Below are 13,414 nucleotides of genomic sequence, written 5' to 3' on the forward strand. Positions count from 1 at the left end.
AATTGAGTAAGAAATTACTTCAAGTTAGCCATCTAGGAAGTGACATCTCAGTCACTCAGAGGGAAATGTTGGATAAATAAAATGCTACAGTAACAAAGGAAAGACCCAAAATGCAAATAGAAACAAGCACATTACCTCTGATAGAAGGAGTATCTATTTCTATCGCAAACGGCTTTTGTTCATCATGTCCTCAGATTATCTTCGGGATTTCCCGTTTTTCCTTCCATTTTTTCTTCATTCCAGCAACTTCTTCGGTATTATTCAAGTGTATTTATTATTTAGTTTCTATAGATGAAAAAGGTACAACCACCGGAGGTTAAATTAAAACTTTTTATTCAATTTAATTTCAAATGAGAAAGCCTAAAAGAAGCCCTCGCTTAATTAATATCTCATGTTTGTAAAGCAGTAATGAAAGCTATAACAGTGTTAACGTTTTGTTTGTCATTTTTGTGATTTCAGATGGAAAACGACCTCGGACATTGACAGAGGAGGAAGAAGATGATGAAGTGGGAGGCGGTGTAGGCGAGGCTATTCCACTGACAACATCAGGTGGAGCTTCTGAAGAGAAGAGAAGTAGGTCAAATTCTCCTCTCCTATCACCAGACGAAGCAGAAGGAAAGATAGGCTCTACGTCAGTTGCACTTAAATGCCGTTCACCTGATATGGTAGCTCCTCAGACAGCCTACCTTCTTCAGCAACATCAGCATGAAGGTGAAGATGCAGATGTTGGTCCAGATGGTGAAGATGGAGAAGATAGTGCATCTTCGCCAGCCGATGGTCGAGGAGCGGAGACAGGTCAGCATCCGGATGAAGAGGCTTCAATACCTTATGATCCCTCTTCAATCCAACAAGTAGAATCAAACTGCGCTCCTGAAAATCTATCGTTACCGAAGAAACCTCCTGGTATTACTTACAGGCACCATAGTCAACATCACCCAAGAGGACACTCTCCTGTTCCAAGAATTGGTACCAGATCTCCAATCGATATTTTAATGCGGGTGTTTCCAAATAAGCGACGCAGTGAAGTTGAGATACTCCTCCAGCGCTGCAAAGGTGATGTTCTCCAAGCTATCGAACACTTAGCGTATACTAGCGAGACCTGTCCATCAGATGGTGGTGATGGCGCCAAAGGTTTATGTCCATCAAGTGGGGATCGAGGAGTCAGTGACTTGAGCAGAGAACAACTTGGAGCCATGGCTGATTCTGCAAGAGGATATCAAGACATAGATGTTATGAAGTCAGCTTTCTCACCTCTGGGATCTCCATTCCCAACAGTAACCTCATCACCTCTTAATTCAGCACGACTAGGCTACAACCCTCATCGTCGATTTCTATCCGCCCCCTACGCAGGCACTGGTTATTTACCAACTATAATTAGACCTCCAGATTTCAACACTTATGGTGCACTACCACTGGTAAGTCTTCCAGGATCTCCTCCAACCACTTTGGGAACAACGGTCACACAATCTGGTATTTCACTGGGGACCACAGACTATTATAGTGAAAAAGCAGCGTCCCCAGGCTCAGGTACAGGATCTGACAAAACCTCTTATTCTGAGTAAATATATACTTATTGACTGTGGGAGGGCTATAGCTGTTTAAGAAACGAATGTTGTTGAATGTGCATAAGTATTAGGTGGAGTACAAGTTTTGTTACAATTTTTATTTAAATATTTAAAATATATATATACAGACTTAGACTTTGGAATTGGAGTGGAGTGTAAATTTGAAGTGGAGTTGTGAGTGAAACATTGGAAATGGAAAATTAATTGTATTGAGGCATTTCTATATCTTTGAGTAGAAATGCTGTTTTGAGCATAATTATGAGGGAAACAATCTAATTACTCAAAAGGAGTGAAAATAATTTCTTATTGTACTATTATGCTTGACAACAGAGGTAGAAATGATAAAAAATGAAACTGAAATGCGTGTAAATTTGACAGAAGCTTAGAATTGCTATGTTAATTTATTCTTGCACGGATTCTTGAGTGGTTATCCATAAATTATGATCTTTAGTGATCTCACTAGTCGAAGACGAAGGTTGGCTTGCATTGAGAATTAATGAGACTCAATTGTTGTAAAGAATTTTTTTCGTAAGAGAGTAGTCATAGATATGTAAAGAATATAATCGGCTTTATTGTTCTCCCTACAATTTGGGTTGAAGCAAGGATGGGATAGAAAAATAATTGCATTCTTTGCTCTTGTCTTTCCATAAGAGCAGTATTCCTGAGAAAAGGTCTTAATTTTATTGGAGATAAAATAGTCAATGAACAATTATCTTATTGCGTCCCATTATCGAGTTAAGGTGACATGATTATTAGAATCATAGATAGCAAGACATTGTTCCATGTCAGTCAAGATAGCATATTTTGAATATCACTTGTTGCCGATCTGTTCTTTATATATCTGTGGGGATAATTAAGAAAGCTCTATTCAAATCCTTTGGTCAAAAGCAGCATACAAGCATTTTTGTGTCGTGTTTTAATAGAGTTTCGAAGTTGTCCGTGAAGTGAAAATTTCGAATACAATATTCTATTGCTTCTCTCTAAATTTAGTTGAGGTGAGTTGAGTTTTGAGTTTTACGTCCCGTTCAGCAGCGAGGCTATATGAGACGTGGACCTACTGATTAACGTGGAATCCGAACCACATGAACTCTCTAAATTTAGTATCATTAAAGATATCTACATCATTCTACTCATGTTTGAGTTCCTGACGATATTAATTAATTGTATTGTTGAAGCTGGAAAAAATGTAATTTTCATAATTTTCATAATTATACACTAAAATGAAATATACTGTGTTGCTTGGACGAGCAGAACCTTATTAAATGTTGATTTTAGTCTCCAAATAGCTCGAAAATTGGGTAATTAAGCTTGGTATTCTCTATCGGATTTTTTTTTAAAAACAAAGTGATTATCTGTTTAATAAAAGTATTTATAAGCACTGATATAGAGTAACTTAGATGAAGCATTATTTTTTAAACTTGATTCTAAAATTATTAAGTCCTTCTATTTTTTCTGTCAGAACATTGCCCTACATTCTTTTCTTCTAATATAGAGAAAAAAATGTAGATTGTACTCTCAAAGATGCAAAATGTGTTTCTTATCTTCGTGTTTAGACTTTCGTTTAAATATTCCCTGTTATTTGTAAAACATAACTTTGGTGGATTTGACCAGTGATTTAATACTTTTTAAGAATTTTTATATTTTTATGTAATTTAGAAAGATTTGGCTATTTAGAAAATAAGTCTAAGCGATTAATTACAAAATCTCTCGATTTTAAAGTTTAAAGTTTAGTTAAAATTAATAAATTTGCATGCTTCAAAAACAATCTGTAGAAAGTTTAAAAAATACAGTTTAACACCATATGATTGGATGTGTAATTTCTCTTGATGTGAGGGAGTAAAATCTTGTTTACGATAGATGAATGATCTAATTTACTGCAAACCAATTTATTTTATCATGTCCTTTTATGTTATTGCGAGTTTTATAAAAGATTTATCTGTAAAAGAAATCTATAAAAATTCCGTTTGTAAAAGAGATTAACATTTCAAAGTAAATGACGTAAAAAGAATCGAAATAATACTGTAATACATTTAGCTACTTTTTAGATCTTGGAAATCGAGAATTTCGAAGAAACTTGTGAAATTATTTCCTGTCATCCATATTACTTCTTATGAGACTACTTTTTGTTGGTTTTATCTTCAGATAAAGAAGTATGCACAAATCTTCATCATCATCTACGTTTCTTAATCTTTTTAATTATTTAACTTTTCAAAGTATAAACATATTTCTTGAATATTCACAAGGGCGTACTTTTATATGTTTTAAATATGAATGTTGCATTTTGAAATCATGAAGACATGACAAAGCACTTTCTGATTCACAGAATTTATAATTTGTTTGCTGAATACAGACAGACACATAAAGTAAATATCTGTTTTTTTTTTCAGTTTACATTTTAAATTGGGTCACAAATAGTAATTTACATATATAAGTGGTAAGTTTTCGAATTTTTCCTTGGTGACATCATTTCCGGAGAGAATAAAGCTGATGTAATTTTACAAGTACTGTAAACTTTTGCAGAAAGTGAACAGATGTTTCGTTACAATATCTATCTTAAGGACAAAACATGTAACATATATTAATGTACTTACTTTGAGGATATAGTAAGCTGCTTCATGTACTAAAAGAGTACTTAAAGCACTTCTTTAATTTTCCTGCTAATATTTTGATTTTCGCATAAAATCCAACACAATCTATCCTCTAAAAGTTTTAAAACCCAGGCGTGTTGATTACCTATTTCTGTGCCTATGTATGGACATAGCAAGTATGTGGATGTAGCATTATTTGAAGTTGTTTGTTTTGATAATGGGTACATAGACGTGGAAACATGGGAAAAAGAAACGAAGTTCAAACTACTTGTGTGTACTCATAAAACACTCAACGATGGAGTTGAACGAAGCTCATTTGCAAATAAACGTGTTTGAAACACTATGTATGTATGTATGTGAGTGTGCGCGCTTGTGAATATATTGTTCTTTAAAAAAATCTAAAGGAAATCTTTTGTTTGTGTCGGCACAGCTGAAAGAAAAAGATTGTGATTGACATGGGACGTGCTTCTGGAAAACTTTCACAAGAAATTTCTATTTCCTGGAATATATACCGGTACGTAATACTTGGGTCGTGTATAATTTGGAAGAAAAATATTTTTAAACAACTATTGTTAAAATATGCACAAAATTTTTACAATATATATATTGCTATCCATTTATTTAATTTTTTAAAAAATGTTAATTAGATACACAATATAAAATAACAGAACAAACCATAGATGTTCTGAAAACTTCAATTTTAATCTCAAATGGTACATTATAATATTTTTCGATAAAACTGCAATAAAAATTAGCTAATGTCTCATCCATTGAACTGTAATTAGTGGTTATAGTTCAATGTTGATGACAATTATGATTTAACAATTAAAGTATCATATTTACCGAGTATAAGGTGGTCAAATTGACTTAAAATGTAGCAATTGCTAATATTAGTTCGGTTATTGTCTAATTTCACTTTTTATGTCTTATTTGAAACATCATAAATTAAAAATAACTTGTATAGTTACCATGATAATACTACAAAATATTAAACACTACTTTCAACAATACCGCAAAATATACTCAATGTTTTAGTTTTCTGGAAGAACTGCGTAAAAACTAAGAAATTATTACAAATCTGATTTTGTAACGAACATACTATAAAACAAGAAGCTGTTTTTCCTTTTTTTTTCACGAGTAACCAGAAATAATTTTATTTTCTTGTATTTGCGAATATTAAGTTACAACTAAAACACGATTCTAAATGTATTCATACTTTGAAGTACATTGGTGTTTTGAAAATTTTGAGTAAAGTGAAACACGAGTAAGCACCGACCTTACTTAACTATCCGTATATATAAATACAGATAGGGTTTAAATGTTTCATCTTCCATTATTTGGAGATTGAAAAATATAATCTAATTATATATTTTGAACCAATACTACACTTTTGTGCTTAGTTGTTTCAAGGTCCTTCTAATTATATTAAAAATAAACAAAGAATGATCAGTTCATTTATGATAACATTGTCTAGGTTGGTTTGGAAAATACCAAAATTAGATTATCCATTACAATTTTCTTTAAAAAATATTTTTTCTTTATTGATAACAAAAAAATGCTTTAAAATACTGTAATACACTAGAAACATATATATTCAACATATTTAACAGAAACAGCAACAGAAATAATATATAGATCCAAATTGTTTACTTGAAATGAAATGAAATGAAATCTTAGAGTTTTACGTCCTACAGTTATGTCAGGTAGACTAAAGGAGACGGTGATGATGAGAAATGAATGAAATGGTGGAATGAAGAAAGTAGGAGGAAACGGAAGAATCCCGAGGAAACCAACGCACACGGTGTTTGTCCACCAAATGGTTCACTTGGCGCGAGCTGGGATCGAACCAGGGACTCCATACATCAGAGGTGAACACTCTACCTCTGATCCACCGCGACCCCTTGTTTACTTGAAACCTAAGATACTTTGAGAGCAAATTCTTACGGGATTTCTGTAAAATTAAAAAAAAACTTTGTAGAAAGTAACACAAAGTAATAATTTATATGGCATTATCTTTATTTATTTTTTAACATAACATTTTAAATAAAATGTTGATTATTTACTTGTAAACTTAAAAGTAGTTAAATACGAAGTTGAAACTGCTCCTGTTCTGTTTGAATTCTTTGTAAGATCCTGTTGGCTCATAAATATATATACGGCAACCTTTTTAATTAAGTAAATACAAGCACTGGTGATTCATAGTTATTGGACTTAAAGTTAATATTACACTTAGAGTTACAGCGGAAGTCAACATTGAAATTAGTAATAATATTCTAGTGACATAATACGAAATTTGTCATTTTGTTCTAATACACTCTGATTTTGGGATAATTTTAAAGCTATATTTACAATACTTTTACATATAAAAGAAAAAAAAACACTGTGACTATAAAATGACTTTAAAACAAGTTACGTGTTATGTCATTTTTCTTGCGAGGGATACGAGCTTGGACCTTTAGGTTTTTTGACTTGTGTCACTTTTCTCGTAAAGGTGCGATATAGCAAACAATAAGAAGAACATTAAAACAGTACCAGTAAATGTTAACTTCTTTAGTCTATCCGTGGAAATAAATGTAAATTTGAAATCTTAATGCTTCATTACCAAATATCTTAATAGTAATTCGGTTAGATTTTCATTATTTATCTTAAGTTCAATCACCTCCATTCATTTCGACATTAAGAAATAACTGATACTCAAATATGGAAGAACAATTCAAAATTCAATTGAAATTAGATCTACCAATGCTTTTTAGCTAGAAATAGATGTTGACCACGTTTAAAATTGAAATCTATTGCAAATTAATTCATCATTATTTTTTGAATTTGCTTATTTTAAGGAATTAACATTGCTCTTTGATAAGTTAAATTTGTGAAACGTTAAATACAAATATTTTTCGATTTTGTAAGCTATATAACTTCTATTACATACAAATTAAAATACAATTTATGTATTGACTCTTTTAGTTATAAATCAAAAGGTTATCAACTTATTAAATATAGGTATGATATTTAGGTTTCATATGCTTAACTTATATGAAAAAAATATTTGTTGAAATAAATGGAGATATGTGTTTGAAGGTTGTTAAATGTCGCTGTCATTTTTGAATTTTAGTGCTTTTGAATGTATATTTGCAATGAAATACCAGTAAATGATCACTGATTTCTTTAATGCTGCTGCTTAAACATCTCTTGCTTTCTAAAAGTAATTTATGCATATTTTTATTTTACTTGCCTTTTCGACAAACTATGACACACAATATAATTTTATATAGAATATTGTTAACTCAGATCCCTGCTATTGGTTTAGCTCAGTTTCAATTACTCACATGCGACAAAGTTGCTTGTTGATTAACTCAAACGAATTATGATTTAAAATCGAAGAATAATGGATAGTTTGTCGCATGTGAGTAACTGAAACTGAGCTAAACTATTACCAGGGAACTGGCTTAACAATAAATAAAATAATATTGGTTTGTCTTAGTTAGTCGAAACAGAAGCTAGTAATATATAATCGCGTATGAATTGCTTCTACGAAGCAAGAGATGTTGAAGTAACAACACTAAAGAAACCAGTGGTCATTTATTTCATTGCAAATATTCATTCAAAAGCACTAAAATTCAAAAATGACAGCGACTTTTGACAGCCTTCATACATGTATCAACATTTATTTCAACAAATAGTTTTCCATATAATGTAAGCACACGAAACCTAAATATCGTAATATTTAATGTGTTGATGACAGTTTTGGTTTATAACTAAAATAATCAAGACATTAATTATATTATTGTTTGTATGTAAGAAAAGCGATATAACCTATAATCAAATTACAAATTACAAAAGCGATATTTGTATTTAACATTTCACAACTTTATCTTACTAAAGATTAACGTAGATCAAATTTAACTCTTAATATGCGCCCTAGATTTTGTGACTTTCATGGATAACATTATAAACAAAATTAATAATATTTTACTCTTTTCAGTTCTCTGTTTATTTTTTCAGTTCTCTATCATGTTATAAAAATCTTCTCAATTCTATTTTTATATAAATTGTAAACTTATAATATCTGCAAACTTACATATTTAAATATCTGCAAACTTACATAATTTAGTTATATTTGTTTAAAAAATTAAGATACATGCCATCTTACATTAAAAATTTAACATTATAAGTAAGGAAAAAGAAAGGCATTTATTTATTATTTAAAATGGCGGAGTTAAGGCATAACCTTTTCTTCCACTCAACCATTTACACTTTTCTTTTACAGTCGGAACTCATTTTTTATGACGAGAATAAAAATGATATACAGTTAGGCATGTTAGTCACCGACATACAGAACAATACAAAAAATAAAACATGAAAAATGAAAATAAAAATTGGTTAAAAGGTAAAATATACTTTTTAAATAAATACATACAAGAGTAAAATAGTACTGTGTAACTATTCTCTATTCTGATAGAATGTCTTATAATAATTATTAAATAAATTCGAAATGCACAGGCCTACTTTTATAAGTTTATAGATACATAGAAGTAATATATAGATAATAATCTTTGAAGTGTTAATAACAATTCTTTATTTGGCACTTTAAAATTTACTTCAAATCTTTTAAATTTTAAATTAAAATTTACATGCTCTTAAAGTTATATATAAATACAAAACCTAAACAAGTATTTTACAAAGCACGACATATGTAAGTAACTGCAAGGAAGATACAAACATAATTAAAACATTAAAATACTTATTATATTAAAAGCAAAGTGAAAGGATTATATTTGCCATAGAAATCAAAGTACTTATTTTGAAGAATGAAATCATACAACCTTAGAATTTTAAAAATTGCTTATGAGTCTACAAATTACTTCGCTTTCTTTCGGTGAAAGTTCATTTTTATAAATTAAACGACTTTAAAAGAACTATGAAGAAGTAATCAAAATATTAAAATTTCCACTAAAGTTATCGAAAAATACTTCATTACATTAATTTCGTAATAAATCAATAAATAATTTAAAAGTTAATTTTGTTTTAGGTAATTAATTCATTTCATAATATCTATAATATAGCCTATTTTCTAAAATCGAGCAATTTATACAAGCATTTAGCGTGACCGCTGTCGCTCTCAGCTTAGGTGCGAGGGTCCCGGATTCGATATCCGTTGGGACACGATCGAGAATGTGTAAGAGCTTTGTCAGTCCATTCTTCTGAGTGATATTTTCCTCATTACCACTAGGCAAATGCTAGATTGTTATCTAACATAATGGTCCCAGGGCGCTTCTTTTCTTTCCCATTTTTCTTCCTCCCCGGTTCCTTGGGAAGTGTGATATCCTAGGTATGTAATTCCCATATTTGACAGGCTAACATTGTATTAACTGCAGAAAGCCAGTAAGTTTAATTCCTAATCCTAACACTTTGTGTTGCATAAAACACTGTTTTTTTTGTAAATTTCATGTTTTGCTTGTTTTCAAGTAATTTTAATTTAAGAACAAATAGAGTATTCAATACATAAGCTATGTACCTAACAAACAAAAAGTACAAAATTTATTTTGCCAACAAACAAAGAATATATTTGATTTCGAACACAATTTTCTACGGCTTCTTTTTAAATTGTATGATATATTAAATTGTATTCAATATTATCGCAATATTTTCTTATAACGTGTCTAAAGTGTCGTAAGTAGGCCTATATATTGGAGAATTTAATAAATATAATACATATAATATCAGACTGGAAGATTTATGGTTTTTATATATTATTTCGTTCTTCTTCTGTTCAATATGAAAATGAAGGAAATCTAAGGCACAGTTATGTCCAAACAACTCATTTATCCTTCCTTAAAATGCATTGTAATTCCATTCATAGGCGAAATGAATCAGATTATGATTATCCACTTGGTTTCTTGAAATCTACGTTGCAAACTAAGCATTTAATATTGTATTTGCTATTGTGACTGTGTGACAACATTGTCAAATGAGATTTCTGATGGTTTATAAACTGCTGAACTGTAGCTATTTAGATTCTTTTCATATTGAGAAAGTGTTCCACTAGCTATGTTACGTAGTTGCTTTGTTTACTTCATAACGGTTTTCATTACATGTGTGGACAAACTTATGAAAATTTAACCTATGATTGGCCAGTTTCATTTTAAGTTGTATTCTTCTAATCCATTAAATTTCAAACATCTCATTTTAGATCAGTTAATGAAACAAAATCTCTATGCAATTTTTTCTAACTTTCAAAGTCAAAATATAGAGTAGGCCTAAATTGTATAAGGCCTACACAATTCTATTTTCGTATTTCTTTTTGAAAGATTTTACCAAAAATGTTTGTATGAAAGCTGCTTTGTTAAACAATGTCATTTAAGATAGTTGGAAGTCAATGAGTTTATAAGTCTAAAGTTTTATTTGATTTTATTTTGGATTTTTACAATATACGTGCTAGTAATGTTTCAAAATCGGCTGTCAAAAATATGTATTATTTTGCTGCTGAGTCTTTTTATAGTAGTCATAAATGCTAATTTAAAATTATATTTTCAAGAATATTTTTCAATACAACTTATTATATGAAATATGAATCACTAAGTTTTTTCCTCATAAGGATTAACGAAGATTTTTGGTGGAAAATATGTCACATACAAAATTTTTTTATTTGTGTACATAAAGTTTCGTTTTGCTTCCTGCAAGATAGACAACAAAAAATGAATATTGAAAGAGAAAAAATCGTTCAATGTAAATCAGGAAAAATTAATAATTGAAATTTAAAATTTATAACTTTATTCTTTAAAATAACATAATGTAAATTATATGTTATTTTATCCAATAATTTATTTTTTTAATGACTGAAGAAAAGAAAATGATTTATTTTCTGCTTTTCTCAAATAATTTGTTTCTAAAATTTAAGAGCTAGACTATGGCATCTCTATTTTGACTAGAAAATTTTAAAAAATGAAGTTAATTTTCGTCCTGCCTATATATACACTTAACATATCCTCAAGAAATGCTTCAGGAGATGGAAAATTTTACAGATGATACATTGTAAATTTAAGTGTTCTCTTTATTTTTATTGCATATGAATGTGAACTACTCTGACTATTCATTTTACAGTAGCCAGTAACAAACGTTTCAGTAGTAAATGTAAACTAGCCATGCAGTACAAATTGTACAAGTTCCATTTAGTAATTCTTATGACAAAGTTGGTTTACAGACGGATATTATTGAAGAAGGATACATTGTAAAGAAATACTTTTCAAGTTTTCTAGTTGTAAATAAGGAATCCAAAATGTAATTTTATGTTTTCGTTGTTATATTTTGGTTTATATATATACTCTTAGTAACTGTTTAGTGCCTTCAAAGTTGGGTTACCAGATTTTAGTTTTTCTTTCATTGTTGCTTATTTTTATCATAACAATAATTTTTCACTGTCTCTTTCACACTTTTTCTCTCTGGCGTTTACTTAAATAATTTTAATTTTCAAAGGATTCTCATACATAAAGACATAATTCTAGGGGTTTTAAAAGAGCATACATTACAATGCAAAATTACGCTAATTCTGTCTACCTGCACTGTTTAGCACTGATCGTCTTAATTTTTCTTTATGGTGTTAGACTTATAAATTTCAATAATTTGCTTGATTGCGGTAGCCACAAAGAAATAAATTCAGTTCTTATGAAACTACAATATAAATTATACTTGCTGAAAATTGTAGATAATGAAACTAACTTATTTAAAAGCGATTATATATCTTATTATTATCATAATCATAACTGTTTTTCAAACACATTCCTTTCTCCGACTAAAGATTTGTTTCTTCGTGAAGAAATTCGCCAACCATTTCTAAAAAGAAAAAAAAATAAATAAGTCTAGTAGCCCTACATCACACTAAAATATAACATCGTTTCGTAAAAGAAGCGATTACAAGATTCAAATGTTCTGTGTCCTAAGAAGAACCTTAAAAATAAAGCTTGAACTCTACCAACCAGAAAAATTCCATAAAGTTTGCCTAAGAAGAGATATTTAAAGTAAGACATAATAATGTACTGTAAGTGAATTATTTTATGTCAAATTGTGAATAAGAATATTTTATATCTCAATCACTGCTTGCTGTATACTTGATATTTAAAAAAAATGCATATTCAAAGAAAATATATTTAAAAATGTATTTGTGTACATAAATGTATGAGAAATAAATGTATGTAAATATTAATTAATTAAGAAAGAAAGAAAGAAAGAAAGAACCTACAATTATAATTTATTGTAAACACGAGAATGAGAGAGAAAGACATAATTTTAAAACAAATAGAGAAGTACGGTGCCAAAATAATGTTATTGGAAGAGATGAATTAATTATCTGTACGTTAGAAGCTATTGCAAATAAAGAGAATGTGTTAAAATGAATATTTTTCTTTTGTCTTTCCAAATCTTAGTCTTATGAATAACAGAGGTCTTCATTTATTTAGGTTTTACTTTAATGTCTTAGAAGTTTAGGTGATGAAGGTTATAAGATCTACCCATTTAATCATATTCATAATAAATAAAGTGAATTTCCAATTAACAAATTGACTGCCATGAGGCCCAAAATTAGGCCTCAAGTACTGTCATTCGTGAGGCCGTAATACCCACTTTTGTGTCTCATTTTACCAGCTGTTTCAAGCCGCGATACCCGCATATAGGTTTCACTTGTCACTTGTTAACATGATTTAAAAATAAATAATCTTTTTTCTCCAGAATGTTGCACAATACTCGTAGCCTAGCCCTGAAAATCAACCGACGCTTATAACAATGGCGTCAAAATGGACGTACTAGTTTGATTCATTTCCGCAAATTTTTATTACGGCCCCACAGAATGTTACAATTTCGCTTTGGCAGTCAACCTGTTAATATCTAAAAAGAACTCTGAATTTTTGAATAATTTACAATAGTAACACTTATTTTTGTTCTTAATTTGATTTTATCCTGCAAAATCAATTACAACGTAAGAGTTCAACCAAACGTATCCGATTGAGATCAAACTTGACATGGTAGTATATCCTGAACTGCCCATACAAGCGGATAATGTTTTGTAGCCATGTGGTTTCTGAGTTATAAGCAATCAAACTTTGAGTCATATTTTCGAAAATAGAGTTACCGACGAGATAAGGCGAAACAAAAAAATAAGGTTTTATCGTTTCATTTCGTCTAAATTATTTGATGTTTCTGTTAGAAGGGGGAGAAAAAAATTAATGGGGGTTGCAATCGTTATAATAGCCATATCTCGAAATTCCTTAA

General features: G+C 29.9%; 1 protein-coding gene across 1 annotated transcript in view; it reads left to right on the forward strand.

Annotated features, from left to right (window-relative positions):
- Positions 1–12,534, forward strand: part of LOC145684600 (doublesex- and mab-3-related transcription factor A2-like) — a 103,923-nt gene extending 91,389 nt beyond the window's left edge. The window contains exon 2 of the mRNA XM_081756993.1: positions 460–12,534. Within this exon, the coding sequence (XP_081613119.1) occupies positions 460–1,562 (1,103 nt within the window). The 3' untranslated portion in view covers positions 1,563–12,534. The remainder of the gene's footprint in view (positions 1–459) is intronic.
- The last annotated feature ends 880 nt before the right edge of the window (positions 12,535–13,414 follow it).

The sequence above is a fragment of the Thermobia domestica genome, chromosome 1, assembly GCF_964235325.1.
Source record: "Thermobia domestica chromosome 1, izTheDome1.hap1.1, whole genome shotgun sequence".
Classification (NCBI taxonomy): domain Eukaryota; kingdom Metazoa; phylum Arthropoda; class Insecta; order Zygentoma; family Lepismatidae; genus Thermobia; species Thermobia domestica.